We start from the raw sequence: 20,283 nt of genomic DNA, 5'->3' as shown, positions 1-20,283 counted from the left end.
TGGATTCAAGTATCTTGTCTGTGACTATATTTTCACCAGTTAGTAGGAAAATAGAAAAATGATGGTAGTTGTAAGTGTGAAGTGTCTATATGCATATAAGGCTGCCAGTTGCTTTTTCTTGAGAAATTCTTTTGTCCTTTCTACTTCTGGGTATCAGAACGTCCTTTAGTCTAAGAAATGCTGAAGATGGTAATTGAGTATTGTGAATTCTCCTACATGGCAATTTAAAAAAAAAAAAATTTGGTAGCCCTATTGTAATCCCAAAGTATTTTTCTTATTGTTCCCCTAAGAACCTTTTTTTCCCATTATATACAAAAGTAAGAGTTGTAAGAAATTCACCCACACTGAGACCATCAAGATAAAAGAGAGAATGTCCCCATACCTTGCTAGTTGCCACCCCAGCTTGTTTATTCACTTTGTACTCTGGTGTTTCAGTCTGCATGAAGTAGATCTGGTCTTTCATATTCTCAAAGTCTTCCTGGTATTTCCTCTGTAAGACATTAAACATGCTGGAGAACTGCTGAGGGAACAAACTACATAAATATTTTGTACGCGAGGACAGAGGCCATTTGGAGATGTTACCCAAAGCCATGCTCCTCTTAGCTTCTGCAGGTCAGATTACAATTATAGAATGTGGTGCCATCACAAAAACCATTAGCAACTTAACAGAGACTTGGGAAAATTATAATAGGCTGAAAGCCAACTTCAAATAAGGAGCTCTCAAAGGCCAGAGGCAGAGAACTTAAGCGAAGAGAAAAAGAGGACTTATGTTTTCCAGGGAGGAGAATCTAGGAAGAAACTAATCAGTTTCATAAATGTACCGTGCGAGTGCCCAGACACAGAATAAACTTAAAAGGGCCCCTTTCACCTGTACTCACTTTGAAACCACATTGTTCCTATGAAAACCGAGGCAAGAATAATGGAATCCAATAAAAACAGCATTTCTCAAAAGGAAGGAAAGATTATGGAATTTCTTTCTAAATAGGAACACTACACAGGTCTTACCCCCAAGAAGAGGTGCCCAGATTCAAATGTTCCACTACCATTGCAGGAGCAGCAGGTGGCTAGAAGTCATACAGGAAAGGGTCACCCTCTCAACCCAAGGACATCTGGCAATCCATTCCTACTTACCATGCTGATGTTATTAGTATTCATTCTGGCGGTTGCAACTTCAAAGCAAGGTGTCTCACTCCATTTGCCTTTGATTTTATTTTCATAGTCTTCCTTGTATTTTTGCTAGGATAAAAAAACAAGAAAGAAAGAAACTAAGACAAGCAAAATCTGGGAATTGCCAAATAAGGCAGCTAATTAAGTGGTAGTGGTTGGCTTTTAAAAATATCTTGACCAGGCCCTTCCTGGGTACTTAACAGATGTCTTCAAATCTCCCAGTATAGTGTCAATTTACCCAAAAGAAGGTTGGGTGCAGGGGATGGAGGTATCAATCCCCGCTTTGCTGAGTTTAGAGACTTAGTTCATTGAGAACTCACAGATGGTCCCTGATGTTTGAGGGAAGAGAGAGTCGGATGCATCTTCCTTCTATAATTCATAGTTATAATAAAACCACTCAACCCCAGATTTTCATGCCTGATGAACTTTGCCATTAATTTCTGAACTTTACCAAAACTCCTAGTTATCCAGAAAGCAACACCACAACAAAATTTGGCATGTAGGCCAATGAATAAGACTTCCTGGTTTAGACTTAAAGAAATTTTAATGAGAACTGACAAGTAATTAAAAAATTGAACTGCTGTCCCATATTAACTCACAAACACCACACCACCTGAATCTTAGGCTGTGAGCTCCTTGGAAAGAGGAATTATATCTTTTTATTTCTGAATCCTCCGGATCTAACACAAAATGCAGTATGCAGAAGTTACCACATAAATGTATGTTCAACTATGTTAAATTTAACCTAGTCCATGATATATTGACCACCTTGGCTTGAATATTCTTGGAATCGAATTAACCCCAAATTTGGGACATGAGCCCGAGCCAGAGCTGGGTTAGAGCAATTTCCCCTCCTTTGCTCAATAGAATGTGTCCACAGACATTACCAGGGGGTCTCAAAGTGTTTGCCTGCCTATACCCCCACCATACTCTCCAAAGAAAAAGAAAGTCATTTTCTGTTACACCTTTAAAGAACAAGTACCAAGGGTGGGTGATATGCAAAGCCAGAGAATTTGAGTCATAGGAAGCCCAGCCCTCTCTCTAACACCCTATATCCTTTCTTCTCAAAAGGTTAACATTCTAGATCCCAGTTTCTCCTTTCAGGTCCAGACCTAGTGTCAACTGGAAATTCCAACCTGAAATCTTATATCTTTCCTATCACGAGTCTGTAAGAAAGCAGAGAAGCAGGAACAGAGAAGCTAAAGGGACTTCCCAGTGTTTCTTACAGAACCCCCTGTAACAACCCCAGCTGGTTGTAGTAGGCACAGTGTACACGAACAGCCCTGCCTGCCTACCCATCTCTACAAAACGCGCTGAGCCAGGAGGAGGTGCTGGCATGCACTTGATGGCTTTGGCCAAAGACAAGGGTGAGAGACTTGATTCTGAAAGGTACAGTAAGGAAGGATGGTAAACAGAATGTAACGGCAATATAATCATTACAGATATGTGTTCCTTATGTTAAAATCTGAACTGGAGGCTGTAAGACAAAGGGATGGATCTAGGAGACATAATCTGACAAGGAAATGCTACGAAATTAAAGCACGAAAGGGAGTAGATAAGGAGATTTTACGTTTTTGGAGAGAAAGGAAATGATACTGAAACATGGGTCAAAGCAACTTAAGAGTGAGGAAAACTTCAAAAGAAAGGCAGCAAGTCCCATATCTAAGTCACCCCTGGCAGCCCTACACCTCTCTTACTGGATGGTTTGTTGTTGGATGGACTGCTACCCATCACAAGCACTTCTTCCCAATTATTTTTGGGACTATTATTTTGGGACTATTATTATTTGATTATTATTTTGGATGCACAACAGCCATTTAGAAGTTGGAAATCTGGATGAGACTGGGATGAATAACTATCACCATGGCTGAATCTAATGACCTTCATCCGCAGCCCTCCTCCCCTTGGATCGTATTGTTATTCCACAAAGCAAACCTAGTTGTAGCAATGCTTTCAAAGTACCCAATGCTGTCTCTGCATCCAGCAGACTGCTGCAACCCAATAGGCATATAATCCAAGCCACCACTGTAATGTTAAGTTTTCTAGTAGCCATACTTTAAAATGTAAAAAAGGAACAGGTGGGAAATTAATTTTAGTAATATATTTTACTTAAGCCAATAGATGCCAAATATTGTCATTTCAACATAATATAAAATAATGAGCTATTTTACCTTTTGTCATACCAAGTGTCCAAGATCCAAGATCCAGTGTATATTTCACACATATAGGACTCAATTCATACCCTCACATTTCACGTGCTCAATAGTCACATGTGTCTGGTGGCTACTCTACTGAAAGTGCAGCTCTACAACCTAAGTGTCCATTGACAGATGAATGGATAAAGAAGATGTGGCACGTATATACAATGGAATATTACTCAGCCATAAAAAGGAAAGAAACTAAGTTATTTGTAGTGAGGTGGATGGACCTAGAGACTGTCATACAGAGTGAAATAAGTCAGAAAGAGAAAAACAAATACCGTATGCTAACACACATATAGAAAATCTAAAAAAAAAGAAAAAGAAAAAAATGAAAATTGTAAGAACCTAGGGGCAAGACGGGAATAAAGATGCAGACCTACTAGAGAATGCACTTGAGGATACGGGGAGGGGAAGGGTAAGCTGGGACAAAGTTAGAGAGTTGCATGGACATATATACACTACCAAACATAAAATAGATAGCTAGTGGGAAGCAGCCGCATAGCACAGGGAGATCAGCTCGGCGTTTTGTGACCACCTAGAGGGGTGGGATAGGGAGGGTGGGAGGGAGACGCAAGACAGAGGGGATATGGGGATTTATGTATACATATAGCTGATTCACTTTGTTATAAAGCAGAAACTAACACACCATTGTAAAGCAATTATACTCCAATAAAGATGTTAAAAAAAAAAAAAGAGTGCAGCTCTAGACTAACTGGCAAGCCTAAATTAGTGGAGAGACTGATTATAGAGGAGTTTGAAATAGATTTTTTTTTAAATCACTTTCAAGTACCCACCCCGCATACTCAAATGAGGTAAAAGAATGTTGCAAATATTAAAAATAGATTCATTTTTCTTTCTAAATGACTACTTGAAAGCCATTTTTTATTTTTCTCCCCCCCAAAAATAAATAAATAACCATCCTTCTCTCTAATTGTCCTTCTCTCCAATCTTATTTACAGTAGCAACACTTTCAGGAGGCCATCTCTTTGTGAATAGTTAGTTCTGAAGTTAATATCTGTTTAGCCCTGCCTGGGCAAAATTTCAGGTTCACGGTATTCCTATCAGTGAAAATTTACTGTACTTAGATCTTTTATCCAACTAGCCCTTGGTTACACCAGTAGGTAATCTGCAATGTCAGACACTAAAAAATATTGCTGAATAGACTTCATCATCTGTAATCTTCTTCCTTCTCCTTTACTGGAGACATAATTTCCCCCAAAATACTTAAACAAGATAGAAATCATGAGGTCCCATCACAATTCAAGCAGAAGACCAAACTGACAGTCAACTCCACAGAGGGCAAAGGAAAGTATTTAAAAGCAGCAGTATCCCAGAAGAAAGTGGCCTGATTTGGGCCAAATTAAAATGGGAATTTAGGGGCTTCCCTGGTGGCACAGTGGTTGAGAGTCCGCCTGCCGATGCAGGGGACACGGGTTCGTGCCCCGGTCCAGGAGAATCCCACATGACGCGGAGCGGCTGGGCTCGTGGGCCATGGCCGCTGAGCCTGTGCGTCCGGAGCCTGTGCTCCGCAACAGAAGGGGCCACAGCAGTGAGAGGCCCATGTACCGCAAAAAACAAAAAACAAAAACAAAACAAATAAAATGGGAATTTAGCATGGATCTATTCATCAGTTGAATATCTGTTTCTCTGCATTCCCTGTCAGGGCTGCATTCCTCAGAGCTAGTTTACCAGACTAAATACAGACAGAGTAAGCTGTTTGCCAGGGCCTTAAAAATTATGAGGTGCACTTCCCAGGGCTGTCTAACCAAACTACATCTGAGAGACCACTCATGCACTCTTATTTTCTCCAAGTCTGACTCTGAGCATAAAACTATACAGGGTCTGCACTGAATTAAAACAATCAGATCCTTTGTGGAAATTTGCAGTTACTTGGTTACTCTGTTAGTATCCCTCTCATAAGTCAAAATGTCAAAGGACATCAGGACATGGGTTCTGTTCTCAAAACACTTTCCCATGTATCAATCACTGAGTCATCAAGCTGGCTGAGTATTTATTAACATGGTTCCACAGTGTTAATGGATGTGTTTCTTTAGCTGTAGAGTTTTCCGGTCATATACACAAATACTCTTAGTGTTTGTGTTGCGTTTTTAGGTTTACCTTAGTTACTTTCTCTGATGGCTGAGATTATTCAGCAGAGTTTTCAAGGGAAACAGTGTCCCAGCCCCATTTACTTACCTTGCTCACTTGATTGGTCACTTTCTTGGCAAATTCTATATCTGGAGGATCCGGCAGAGATGTGAATTGAGTTTGCTGTTCAGCATGACCTTTTTTGTAGGCAATCTGACAAAATAAAAGACAGGGATGCTCAAGAGCTATAGCAAATTAATCTACTTCCCACATTCCATTTGTTGACATTTTTTAGAAAAGGCTATGTCTTCCACTTTATTTGAAGTCTTACATTTTAGAGTACTGTAATTTATCCTTTTAAATGTTACAGGCCCTTTCTCTCAGCTTTACTAGTGATTTCAATTCCTTTGAGTCTTCCTTCTCCAAGACTATTGGCCTTACATCCATCCCCTTCCATTCGTCTCCACACCATGATTTACAACTAAAGATATTCTCTTAAGTAGCACCCTCAACTCCCATCTCCTTGTCTTTACATCACACCTGCTCACAAACTCCCAGCTCTGGAAAAGTCAAGCACACACTTCAGCTGTTCTTATATCCAGGATGCTGAGTGCTGCTGAGGAAAATCACACAACTCTATGGATTAGGTAATGACAGCACCATAAACAGGGTTAAAAGGAACACTGGAAGAAGGTGCAGAGGTGGGAGAGGGAACCTCTGGAACCCAAGCCTCTAGTTGAAATCTATGTGTCTACCCAATGGTATGTTCTGTGAACAGCTACTTGCTTGGTGCTCTGTGCCCAAAACTCTGCATTTATGGTATCCAATTGCTACTTCACCTTTACTGAAGCTTGAACATGCCATTTTGTGTCTCTGGTCAGTCTCTACTCCCAGTGACTCGTCTGAAACCCCAACACTGTCCAATCCGCTCCATTTTCCTCTCAGCTTCCTCCTTCATAAAGACAGGCTACACACTTATCTTTATCTATCCTCATCCCTGCCTCTCCCAGCCCCTGCATGGCTCAGAGGAAGCATCCCTTGCAGGGCATGAGTCCTGCACATGGGGTGCTGTTCACTCCAGTAGCCCTGGGTACCCAGCTCTAGAAGCCACCCCTCTTCTTTCTTACAGATTCAACAGCCCCCCCTTCATTAGCTTCTTTCCTTCAGCCTACAAAAGGCCTCTTGAACCTTAAAATAAGCACTGTGCCCATTAACTATGCATCCCCCTGGCTCCTGTTCTCCCTTTTTTCTTCACTACTGACTTCTCTGGCTTTTTCTTCCACCAGTCTTGACCCCTGCCTCTAACAATGCAGAACATTCACAGATCCCCAGACACACAAGGTCCTTTTATGCCTCTGAACCTCAGACATGCTGTTCCCTTTCCCTGGAAGCTCCAACTCCACCCTCTCCCCATCTGCTTGCAAACTGCTACTCATTCTTCATGTCTCAGGACAGGCACGATTTCACCTCCTGAGCCTTTTTTGTCTTGATGACCTTCTCCTGGGATCTCACTCAACTTGGCCCTTACCTCCTTTAAAGGAATTATCGGATGACACTGTAACTGGTTGTTTACATGTCAGTCCCACCTTGGATTGTGAGCTCTGGGATGGCAACCCCTCATTTGGGAAGCCTGTTCCCTGTCTAGTACCTGACTGGAGCGAGGGTTTGATGACTGATTTCTGAATGTGTGTTTTACAAACTGAGGCCATCGGGGGAGATCTGAAGAGGAGAATTATCCTCCCAGCTCTTCCACTACTCAGCTGTGAGACTTCTACAGATGATTTCTTCTTCCATGTGGCAGTATCCTTATTTATAAAGTAAATAGGTAGGATAGTTCCAAGGTCACAATCATCTTCATCATACTTTAACCAAGTCTAACTATATCTTATTCTAAAAATATCTACCTAGTGCCTATATAAACGCTTTCACAAATACTAAGTCGATTGGGATATAAAAGACAGATTTTAAAATGTATTTGTATTAATTCCATGGCTTATTTTCTTTTAAATAAGTGAAGACTTATTCTAGGCATAGGGCAACCTGTATTTTCCATGACTAGCTAAGTCCTTAAGGAGAAAGCAACATTCTGCCAGGAGAAATGCTTACTAAGTATGACATGCTGTCAAGAACTTTCTGAGAGATCAGATCTAGAAGTCCTAATTTCTGAAGAACCTCTGTTCAGAATTCTGTCTAGTTAGAATTCGGTACTCTGGATCAGCTTAAAGACTCTCAGTGTTTGCAAAGTCATTTGTCTCTACTTAGATAATAAGGAAAACATGGTAAGTAGGGTTAAGGACACAGAGAGGGACAGAGAGCCTCTGAAACCAAACACTTAGCTCAAAATCTATGAACATACCCAGTGGTATGTTTGTGGACAACAGCTTGTTTGGGGCCCAGTGTCCAATAACTGTAGAAGTTCATGGTGCTGACAACAGTATTAATAGGCATGCTGGTAATCTGATACTTGGTCTGCAGCAAAAATAAAAGCCATACCTCAACTGCCAAGTCTTTCTGAGGCAAGGATGGGAAGATTCTACTTCGTTATTATAAATTCTTCTTCATTATGTCTTTTATTGAGATATCTCAAAAAATGTGGTCAACTTTAATTGTTCAAAGTCCATAGCACTAAAGTGGCATGGAGGTGACCCTTCATCTCTCCATTTTGTGGGTAGAAGGAGACATTTGGAGATTAAGAGTCTTCTTGGAAACTTCTCCCTAGGCCTACATGACATGGCATTTCCTGGTTCCCCTTCAACTTCTCTGACCTTTGTTCTGTCATTCTTCTGTTGGCTCCTTTCCAGGTGTCCTAAGTGTGGGTGTCCTTCAGAACTCTGCCCTTGGCCAAACACTGTTCTGCCTCCCTCATACATTTTCATGTCTACAGTTGTCAGTTTTTAAAAATTATTTGACTCAAATATTAATCTCTTGTCCTGATATCACACCTGTGCAATAGAACTAAATTTCTAATTTATCAAATGCCTTGATCTGAATGTTTCTTCCATTATCTCAACTCTATTTCTCTTTTCACTAAAGGCATCTTTACCACTTATACCCCTATTCACCCAGACTACCAGTCTGTCATAAACTGATGGATGTTTCCTTTCTCACCTTTATCTCCAATATCTAATGTCATTAACACTTTTTTAAATACCACCCTCAGATTCCTTTCTTCCTCTCCTTTGTCTCCACCATCCCTCTGATTTGTCTGTGTTACTAAAATAATGTTCTACAAATCATGATGTTCCCTGTCTCAGTCCACCATATGGTCCATCAAAATTTCTCCAGATTCTACTTTCAGGTGTTTGCTCTTTAATTCTTCTAAGTCTTTGTTAAACATTTCTTGCATCTTCTCGATCTTTGCCTCCATTCTTTTTCCGAGGTCCTGGATCATCTTCACTATCATTATTCTGAATTCTTTTTCTGGAAGGTTTCCTATCTCCACTTCATTTAGTTGTTTTCCTGGAGTTTTATCGTGTTCCTTCATCTGGTACATAGTCCTCTGCCTTTTCATCTTGTCTATCTTTCTGTGAATGTGGTTTTCGTTCCAAAGGCTGCAGGACTGTAGTTCTTGCTTCTGCTGTCTGCCTCCTGAGATTCTACTTTTATCATGTTGTTTTCCTCTCCAAAATCTTATGATGCTTCTCAATGCCTACCATATTATATCAAAGCTATTTTGTCTGATTTTCAAGGTCCTGCTACCAGTTTCTTACAAGTGCCTTCCTAACTGAGCACCCAAGCATTCACTTTCTTTTTTTTTTTTCAATTTTTTTAAATTGAAGTAGAGTTGATCTACAATGTTGTGCCCATCTCTGCTGTACAGCAAAATGACTCAGTTATACACATAGAGACATTCTTTTTTTTATATTCTTTTCCATTATGGTTTATCACAGCAAGCATTCACTTTCTTTGTCCCCTGAAACTCCAGACTCATTTCACTACTGTCCCTTTGTCCAGTACTATCTCTCCTCAAAATGTCTTTCCTGTTCATCACTACCTATTCCCTTGGGATCACCACCTCCACATGGCTTTCTCTGATTATTCACACATGTCCTGTCTTTCTCTTAGCAAATATTAGACTGTAGGGTTTGGGTTTGGCTTTTTTGTTTTTGTTTTTTTTAATTTTTGTCTTGTTGTTTGTTATAGAACACTTTCATCTTACCAGCCTGGTTTTAAATTCTCAGGGGGAAAGGATGAAAATTTCTTGTACTTTTTCATCCTGCCAGGTATGCATGCATAATGGACTTTCAATAAAAAAAAATTATTGATCACTTGATAAAGGCCACACAACAACATTGTACATTTATGAGATTCAAAACCAAACAGCTAATCTTAAAAGAGAGGCAGAAGGTCCCCACACATTAAAATTGCTGCCATTTACTAGCAGGCCTTAAAATTTTGTTATGCCTCCGTTACTTCCTAGTTTACCCTGTGGAAGGATAGGATTATATCTGTGCTATATTTTAATCAAATATATGCAAACTGGGATAGAAATATGTCTATTAAACTTGCAGTTGATATCAAATGATAGGAATTAAAAAATAGAGCTCAAAAGTTGGAGATAACCTTCAAATGACTATGTATAACTTCAGTTCAGGGCAAGATAGGATCCTAGGATGCATTCTAATGAGTCTCAAGATGCCAAGTGACTTAAGTCTATGTTTAACGTAAGAGGTTCAGGGGTCTATTGAATGAAAGACAGCGTCTCATTCTATAATACAGTGTTTTCCTGAAGCCTAGAGCAGTCTTATTTTCAGTATGGCCTCTAGCAAATCAAGGGGTCAAGAAATAAAGTACCTCAAAACAAGGGCTAGTGCTGGACCCAAGTGGTCATCTTTGCTGCTGCTGCTCTCAATTCTAAGAGCTCTATTATGCCTTTTAAGTTCCTCTAATAAAGATTTCAAGGTCTAGGATACTAAAATTCTGGCCAGTGGGGCTGCTGAATTTTTTTTTTTTTCACTAACTCTGAAATATCCTCTATGTACACTCAATGGTGAGAGCTCTTTGTGAGATAACCACACCAAGATGTTTGGACAAGTACGTAGTCAGGTCCCCCGTGCAGAAGTAGGGGACATACCACAGTTCAGACTTTATGATTAGGATAGCAAATCAAAATCCTTCAATAACATTGTTCCCTTAATACAACTGGGAAGGTGGCTATAATCCCAATAAGTTTTTTTAAATGCCACTCTAATGTCACAGAAAAACTTAACTCCAGCCAGCGGGATAGAAGGACACATGCTCTAGCGGAAAGAACATTGGTCTTAGGATCACAAGACGAGGCTTTTGGTCTGGGCTCTGCCACTAACTACTTATGTGACCTTAGACTCATGTTCCTCACCAGTAAGAAGAGGGCATTAGACTAACTTATATGTAATATAAATTATAAAATCTAATTTAAATTAGACATCATAAATTATCATGGTTCTAGATGTACTCCTTTACAATAACAGCACTTAGTCTTTTTTACAGGAGGAGTTGCAATGAACTTCTGGCTAGAAGACATAATTCGAGGTGTCCTGATTCCACACTCCCAAATGTGCACACTGCACTGCACTTACGTCACTGAGAGCTTTCTGGGCTTGGGCAACCCTCCTCAGCTCCGGGCTATCATTATATGGATAAAACAAAGTTTTGTCAGCTTCCCAGTCTTCAGTGTAAAGTTTCTAAATCAGGGAAGAATGAAAGTTATGAGAACGTGAGAACACACTTACTTGAAATATATAATTTTGAATTCATCCATCAATGGCATAAAGAACCCAGGGCAAGGTGAGAGCAAAGGTAAGTGGAATTCACAAATTCCATTCAATCCAAGTCATATTTATTAATAGCTTCTCCAGCTTCTCCTGACAAGTCTTACTTACAGAAGGGCAGACGTGTCTGATTTTGTTTCATCTCCCCTCTGTAACTGCACCTGCCTCCTGCAGCAAGTACTAATGCAAATGTAAGGAGCCAGGAAGCACTTAGCATAATTGCTGTGCTTAAACCTTTAATAAACCTTTAATAAGAGTGAGAAAATTAAAGCTTTAATGAGAGTGACAGCTGGGAATATCCAAAGTGTAGCACAGACTCTACACTCTGTGGGTCTTTGTGGATCTCACAGCAGGCTCTCAGGTGCATCTTTGTTTTCCGCGGTTGTTCAGACCCTCTCCTCTACTTGGCCCAAGAGCTTTCTTCTCAGTTCCTCCTGGCCAGCCCTACCCCTGTAGCCCCACATGTCTCAAGGTTACTCACAAAATGGTTGGGGAACCATATTCCAGATTAGCCAGGGTTTATGGGGTATCCCTCTGCATGACGTGTGGGAGGACATGAGAAGATAGAAGTGGCGACAGAGCAGAGGCCCTTACCTTACTGAACATAGCTGTGTTCTTGATGGCCTGGACAAGTTCAGGGGCATCAGGAGGAAGCAGGTACTTATCCTTGGTGTCTTCCCAGTTCTGCTTGTATAAAACCTGGACAGAAAGAACAGAGGACCTGTGACTTGACATCTCCCACAAGGGCATGAGGATTTAGAGCACAAAAGGAGAGCACTATGAAGAGTCTTTCAAACTCAAGTTGTCCTCATGCAAAGCCTGCTGATGTGCCACCAGCATCAATTATGGAAACATTGACCATGTCGACATCCCATGATAATTTGCCTGCATTAGTAAGCTTTTACTTGAAAAGCCTAATTTTGTAAACTAAATCATGATTCTGATTCTCTAGAGATTCTTTACAAAGGTTGCAACCTGTCAGTCATTCACTGAATTTGGATGGTAGATGTGTTTGACTTAGATGGTATTTTTTTTAATGTTTTAATTAGTTGCCTACCTTTGAAATTTGGAGATTTCTCATAAAAATTCACCTCCCAACTTCTTTAAAAAATAAATAAGAGACTCTGGTGACACTGGGACTGCATTCTGTGCAGCACCTGCCTGGAGCTGAGTGGCATGGCCTGGGCTTTCCAACCCCCATAGCTCTGACCGGCCACTTCAGTCACCTGTGCAGCCTCCCTGACACGTGTTGCCGTTAGAGCCCACCATGCCTGTGGGTTCAAGTGAGACTGGTGAGCAGGATCTGGCCAGTCCAGTTTTCTCCTCTAAGGCCAGGCAGAGACAATGCACATGCTATTTAGTACCCCAGCTATCCATCCCATGACCTTACCTTACTGACTTGCTGCGACACTTTCTTTGCATGTTCAATGTCCTTTGCTTTTTCGTCTACGTGACAAATAGTTTTAGCAACATCGCCATCCATTCGATACTTAACCTGCAAAAATAATGCACAATTAGAGCTCATGACAGGCATGAACATATGAGTATATTAAAGAATATCTTATAATAAAGAGCACTGACCCAGTTACTCTATGTCTGCATCACAAAGCCAAGTTTCTGCATTTTAGGTAGAAAACTGTGATCTCCAAAGATCTATAGAGCACCTGTATTTACTGCGTGTCTGCTTTCCCGGGCAAATTTCAGCCTCCCTGTGCTCCAGTATGGAGGATCACAGCGAGCTGGAACTCCCATCTCATATCACCTTTAAGCCAAGCTTTTAGAAATCTCTTTAGGTTCACATTTACAGCAGCATAATCTATGGCCGTTGCTTCCTCTAGATTTCTGGACTGGCTCATAGTAATTCGACCCCTTATTCTCTCCACATCTATTTAAAGCCCTCAAATTCCCAGTAGTAGGCATATATTTGAAATGTCTCTCTCCTTTATTTTAGCAATGCAGCCCACCTCACTGAGTTGATCTTGTACTTTCTTGATTCTGCGAAGTTCTGGGGTATCAGTTGTGATGGCATATGGCTGTCCTTTTGCCTTCTCATAGTTCTCCTTGTATTTATTCTAAAAAGAATATCAGATATTAGCCTAAACCCTGACAACACAGTAGCAGAAATTTCAGGTAATGCACACATCCCCATCTTATTTTTTTAATCTTGCAGGTTATAACAATTATCAATTATAATAGCTCTCTTTTTGTCCCCTACCCTGATTCTCAACAAAAACTAAAATACATATGTTAATTGTTCTTCCTAAACATGGCTGAATACTGGAGACAGTAGAAATTTTATTATAAAATATTGTCTTGGAAATGCCCTAAAATGATTCTTTCAATATTTTTATCGTCTAAATTCACACATAAAAAGCTGGAACCTCAATAATTTTAGGAAATAATTATAGAAATTGAGTCAAGTCTGAAAAGATTTGATTGCTAATACAATGCAAAAATATTCAGTTCAGAAGTTGCAGCTAAATCTCAGTAATTTAGATAACTGAGACACCAGCTGAATTAATGGGAAGTCTAAATTATGAGTATTTTAAGAAGGGATGCAATTTTATGATTTCTGCTAAATATACGACTTCTGGCTTTAACAATAATATGCATAATTTATCATTATTAATGCTCCAGGAAGACTCAAGTGGAATAGTCAACAATCTAAATTATACTATTGATTTCATTACTAATCACTTTAAAAATATTACAAACCTTTGCCAACATTTTGTTCAGACCATCAGAAATTCTTGAATATTAGTGTCTGAATTAATGAGATTTTTATGGCAATAAATTGACAAATAAATTTTTCTATCTTTGCTGAATACGACTGTGATAAAAGAGGCAAGATAATCTTGTTTTTAGAAATCTAAACTTTAGAAAACCTAAATTTTAGATCATTCAATAATCTGAACTAGAAATTTACCAAATAGTCCCCAGTAGTTAACACTCAACCAGAAATGAATATTTATTGGCCAACCACAACAGGATGCTTTTGACATAAGCATTAATCCTATATAATTCGATGTACCCCTGAGTACCTTTCATCTTTTTCAAACCTCCAGAGGATGTGCAATCAGGCCACCTAGTGAGACCTCAGTCTACTCTGGAAATCAACAAGTGAGATCCATTCAAAGGGGTCTAAACCTGCTGCCAGTCAGTGTAACTTACGGAACTGTCCATGGAAATGTAAGGACCAGGGATCATCAAAAGCAGTGATTCTCAACCTGGGCTGCACATTAGAGCCGGGGAAGCTTTTAAAAATCCTCCTCTACAGGTCCCAGGCCTGCCTGGACCAATTAAACTAGAACAGCCTGGGCATCAGTAGTTTTAAAGCTCCTTGGGAATTCCACTGTGCAGCCACAGTTAAAAAACTGCTGTTCCAAGGTACAGTAAAACATTCTGATCCTCATTTTCAGAAGAGTTCTTAGTCTGATCCTGGCTTGTTCAACTACACGTTCTTTTTCACTATACCTCCTAGAGACCTTGTTATATACTGTTAGCTAGTCTACTTGAAGGGCATCATGCTCAGACATAGTGTAGATAAGTGTTATTTAGCTTCTGTGAACTGATTTCAACTAAATCTATATCTATAAATCTATAACTATGATTTCATTATTCTAGACTGGCTATTAAAGAGTGATTAAATCCAGTAAATGCTTTATAGTTGGCCTTATGCTTATTTTGTGGGGACAATTTCAATAAGGATGCTTCCCCTGATGCTGCAATGGTGCAAGTAAATTACCTGAAAGCAGAATTCAAGAGTTACAAGACATTATATTTCTGTACAATAAGTTTTGTCTCATACGTGGTTGAGAAACAAAATCCAGCCAGCATCCAAAACAGAGTTGGCTGAGATCAGTAATTTCTCAATAATAAAACCAGAGAAGCAGAAGTTGTTTGAAACTTACTGTGCTGAAGAGATCCTGCATTTTCTGACTGTGTGCAATGTAAGGGGTCATGAACTTTGAAGAGTCCACCTTCTTTCGAACGATTCTCTTCCTCCCCATCGGCTTTGCTGGTACTGGCTGTGCCAGTGCCGGTTTGGAAGTTTCTGTTTGCCCATAGTCAGATGTCTTTGTTGTCGTAGTTTCATAGATTTCTGTTACTGTCTGAAAATTTGACATGCAGTTATGTCAAAATTTGGCAACATTGTTATGAAAGTAAAAACTGAGATACCATAGTCCTGATATACATTATTCTAACTTCAAGTCAGACTGATATCCCTGGTGTTACTTCTCCATATCTAAAGCAGGCCAAAGCAGGAACTCACATGCTATATTCATGTGAAGGCATATTGTGTGACATAAATCTGAATGCTGATTGTGTCAGATTGCATGGAATAAAATGGTTACTCTTTACTGACTTGCAACATTACCTTAAAATTCCATTTGCCTAAAGGAACACCTTAAGATAGGATAAAAATCAAAAATAAAAATATTTTCAAACATTCAAAAATCTTCTTAAACTGCATGGGTAAAGTAAAAGCAAACTGGGATCAGGGAACAAAAAAATGAAGACAATCAAATAAAGCTCAAATTCTTGACTTTAATATTAACTTTTAAATGATTCTAAGAAAAAGTTGGTTGCTTGTTCTGCAGGTGTTTTAAGCATTCTGTAGTATGAGACAAAGAATGATGAACTTGAAAAAATGAATCACATCAATATTACAAGTGATTACCATTCTTTTGGCGTAGTCAGTTAGCACAGGGAGATCAGCTTGGTGCTTTGTGACCACCTAGAGGGGTGTGATAGGGAGGCTGGGAGGGAGACACAGGTGGAGGGGATATGGGGATATGTGTATACATAGAGTTGATTCACTTTGTTATACAGCAGAAACTAACACAACATTGTAAAGCAATTATACTCCAATAAAGATGTTTTAAAAAAATTAATGTGAACTGGAGTGCCATTTACACTAATAAATGCTTAGGTAGACAAGAATAATGATGACAACATAATGGGGTAATTGGTTAGCCTCACAACAGTCCTACGTATGTGGTAGGTGGGAGATTGTTGTTTCTTACAACAGGCTTTATAGTGGAAGAAACGAAGGTCCAAAGTTTGGGTCTAGTCCAAGGTTAAAAATACAGTATGTAAGAAAAGAAGATAAGTAGCTAAATCTTCAATCTATCTCATAGTAAAATTTCCTTCACAGCTTATATCATCTGTACCAAAGGAAGAGTTCCAGCATCAATCATGAAAATAGAAACCTAAATGATAAGGAAATTGTACATCTATGACAACTACCTCTACTCTTGTCAGATCATTGTTAATAGGTTGCTCTCTGCCTGTTATTACTGATGTATGGTTGATGGTGAGAAACTAACCAATTTACAACATCTACAGATGTTAGTTTTTATGCAGGCTTCAGGGTTAGCCATCCATATCACTATTTGTCATGCTCAAGAGAAACAGCTCCATGCAGAAAATGAAGCATGAGAGAGCTTGAAAAAAAAAGTTCCAACTTGGAATATTTATGGAAATGACTTTCTCAGAATTCCTAATGTGCCAAAATCTAAGTAGCATTTTATTGTATCATCAAGAACAAAGGCTTGGAGGTGCCATCTCTTTTGGCAGAGCTGGCGCCCCAGAAGTTATGACAGTACACAATAAAACTGTTGGTCCCCGTGCAAATCACAAGTCCAAGGCAATACCTATGCTGCAGTCAGAGAGTGGTGATAGCCAATGACGTCATTCTAATAAGCATCACCTACACCAAAAATACAATACGAGTAACAAGGGAAACCATCCCTAGCCATCTTGGATATATTGAATAGTAAAAACAGGTAACGTTCATTCTTTTAACACCGGCTGCTGGGCACACAGGTGAGTGATCCTCCAGATTCTCCCTTTTGCCAGCTTGGTGGCCCTGGGAGTCTGAGAGAGGAGAAGGCTCCCTCTGCTTTAATGAGCATGCAGCTCGTGCAGGTGTGGGCTGGGTCTTACCTCCCCCGGCACCTCTTCATAGACTGTCTCCTCTGTGTAATACTATAAATAGAGAACAAAGTTATCGTGAGAACTAAAGCAGAAATCACCTCTGCTCTGCCTCAGTAGAACCACTTGGCTTATTTCACTAGTCCAGTTGGTTTTCAATATTTGTGGGAAGGACGTAGATGAGGGAGGCTGTTCACATTTTGGAACGCATTCCCACTATGTGAAACATCAGGGTAGCTACAGTGAAAGCCCTCAGACTGGACAAGGAGATGCAGACAGAATGACGAGGAAAGTGTCTGATGCTGGCTATTTCTCTGCTGAAGCTATTTCACTTGAGACAAGTAAAAGTTTTTTCTTATGGTACCCTAGATAGAGTTTGCTGAGAAAAGAATATAATAACAATATCTTGAGTGTGTGGGTTGGCAGAGAGGAACTGTGATAAAACTCACTGCTGACTAACAATAAAAAAGAAGAAAACCAGAAACCTCAGTGTGAATAAAATTTTAAAATATTGTCATCATGGAAATGATAGATCCGAAAGCACAGACACATCTCAATTATCCCTACACCACCCTGAGTACTAAGTAATAAGAGTTTCTTCTGGAGTGATGGGCAAATTGCTTCTAGTAGCATGATGGTCCTGAAAGGGTTGCTACGGAGAAATTCCTCATCAACAAAATGTGGGAAAGTTAGGCAGCGATTTGCCACTGATGGCTCTGAGGTGCCTGCAGGCTGGATATGAAGTCAAATCTACTTTTGAGCTACTTCTGACATCACTAGCAATAAATAGACGTGGATAGGAGCTGGCTGACATTTTGTTTCAGATGCTAAGGAGAGTGGAATCCTGCCCCCAGCATCACCCAGCAAAGCTGGGTGAACAGAAGGAAAGACTAGTTTAGGCCGAGGCATACAAGGAAAGGGATAAAAATGAAACACTTGGTTCATTTTCTCAGTTAACAAAATGTATAACATTTTATGCTTCATTTTTTCTTTACCACCAAAACATATTCTTGGGGGGAGGAAAAAACACTGAAGGCAAAATCCCTCTTGGGGGCCTTTCTTTTGCCCTTGGTTCAGTGAACTCTCATCAAATTACTTAACCATTGTCAGTAGGCCACATGGTCTGTTTCACTTGCAGTAAAATTAGCATAAAACTTGCTTAACGTCCCCCACTCCTGTGCTTTCTTTGCTCCTGTACTATTTTTTAAAAATTTGAAATCTAATTCTGTCTCTGTGCCCTTACACATAGCAACATAAATCACAAGCTCTTACAGGACAGAGAATCTCTTGTGTGCTGTGCCTTCATCACCTGGGAACTATCATTTGGACACTTTAGGAAATGCTATTTGATGCTGATCTACATGGAACCATTTTTCTGGCCACACAAAACATCAGTGACTTGAAAAGAAATTTTAAATGAAAGTGAGTGATTCACAACTATTTTGGATTTTCTTAGCATCCAAGTAAAAGCAGCTCTTCGGTAGCCATCAAATTTTACCTTTACTGGGCTCTCATCATTAGTAAACATGTCTTAGAAAAAAGCTTACCAAAAAAGGCAACATTATCCAAATGGTTGGCATTAACTTACATGCCAAATCTTTTTTTTTTTTAGAGCTGTGCCACTAATTAGATAGTACATCTCTGCCTTTTCCTTTATTTCCAAGTTTAAGTTTGAGTACAGAATGACAGTACAATTTTATTTAGTTGTCCAAGATCCCCAGGAGATATATTTTTAAAGCTAGTTCCTGTCTGTTTTGTGAATTCTTCCCTGCCCATTTTCTTAAATCTGCCACCATCCCATTCTCATGGCATCTTTTTTGAGGTCAGAGAGACCTTGGTTCAATTCTCTCTGGCAGAAAGTCTATTAGTATATCACCTGCTGGTCAGACCCAGAAGCAGTAATGGGAACAAAATGGCAAGGGTGAGATGCCTAAAAATAGCCTCCTCCATTTTTATGACATCTAGTTAAATCCATCAAATCCAGCACTAAGGACAATTTCCAGGGACCAATGAACACAATTATTTTAAGAAAGACAAGGTATACTTAAGTTGGAGGCTAAAAAGTATTCCTGGTATTACCATCATAGGAAAGGCAATTTAATTTATAATTGTGCTAGTGCTTCATAGTGATTATTCTGACCATCAGGGACGTATGTAAAATGCACTAGTGATAATATTGAACACTGAAGACAAGACCTTTGGCATTTAAGCCAGATAAGTTGAACATTATATTGAATGAGTCTCAGTCTGGGTTTTTTTTTTCTTTTCCTTCTTCTTCATATCCTTCAGTAATAAAAGCAATTTTATTTGTAGAATAAAATTTTCTTGACCTAAATATAAACTGCTCCATAAAATAATCTTCCAAAGACAAATTTTGGCACGTTCAATTTGAATTTGATTCTGGGTAACTCTTAAAGTTAATTTCATTCTTATTAAAAAGCACAGATTTTCAAAGCTGCCTCCACCTATCTTGGGCACTTAGAGATTTTCACATGTGTAGATCATCATGGTTAATTGGTAATTAAGGACCTTCAGATTCAATGGCAATGTATCACATGGATGCTAAAGGCAAGAGGTGGTAAAGAAAACCCACAACATAATAAAAACAAAATAAAATAAAATAAATATAAAATATATATATAAAATAAACAATTAACAACTTTATAACTCATGTCAGATATCCACCAATAATCTTGAGGGAATATTTCAAGATGCCCACTATGATCTTTGTTTTTTTTCAAAATTCAAATGCAAAAGCTAGTCTTGTTCCCTTGGGTAAATATATTGGAGTTGGTGGGGAAGTGTGGCTCCAGCTGTCACTTGTGAGACAAGTAAAAATAAACTCATGAGTTTGCTTTTATATATGTATGTGTGTGCACATAAACACATATATAAAATCTCCCATATGTCTATAAGCTCATATATATATATTATTCTGAACACTTGGTCATTTCGCCCTATACGTAGATAATTAGCTGATTGAAGCAAAGAGTAAGTAGCTCTTTTTCCTCTGTGGCTGTGCAGACACTAAGAAGTAGAGTTCAGTTCTCAGAACTTTCTCTTCATCCCCTCAGTCCCTTTGATCATGGGGTCTGGGAAGTGGGGAAGAATGTAACTTCAGAAGACAAATGAAAATCTGT

The 20,283-nt window shown here is 39.3% G+C and overlaps 1 protein-coding gene across 1 annotated transcript in view; it reads right to left on the bottom strand.

Moving 5' to 3' along the window:
• The window catches only part of NEB (nebulin), a 248,266-nt gene that overhangs the window by 202,900 nt on the left and 25,083 nt on the right, over positions 1-20,283 (bottom strand). The window contains exons 5-13 of the mRNA XM_027078303.1: positions 17,156-17,197; positions 15,118-15,318; positions 13,171-13,278; positions 12,597-12,701; positions 11,801-11,905; positions 11,015-11,119; positions 5,565-5,669; positions 1,132-1,236; positions 383-490 (exon numbers count right to left, since the gene is read on the bottom strand). Coding sequence (XP_026934104.1) covers positions 383-490; positions 1,132-1,236; positions 5,565-5,669; positions 11,015-11,119; positions 11,801-11,905; positions 12,597-12,701; positions 13,171-13,278; positions 15,118-15,318; positions 17,156-17,197 — 984 coding nt within the window. The remainder of the gene's footprint in view (positions 1-382; positions 491-1,131; positions 1,237-5,564; positions 5,670-11,014; positions 11,120-11,800; positions 11,906-12,596; positions 12,702-13,170; positions 13,279-15,117; positions 15,319-17,155; positions 17,198-20,283) is intronic.

Source organism: Aethalodelphis obliquidens, unplaced genomic scaffold, assembly GCF_003676395.1.
Source record: "Aethalodelphis obliquidens isolate GAN/ISIS:26980383/991018 unplaced genomic scaffold, ASM367639v1 scaffold2, whole genome shotgun sequence".
Taxonomy (NCBI): Eukaryota; Metazoa; Chordata; class Mammalia; order Artiodactyla; family Delphinidae; genus Aethalodelphis; species Aethalodelphis obliquidens.
Note: the sequence above shows the minus strand (reverse complement) of the source record. Positions and strands in the feature narration are given on the sequence as shown.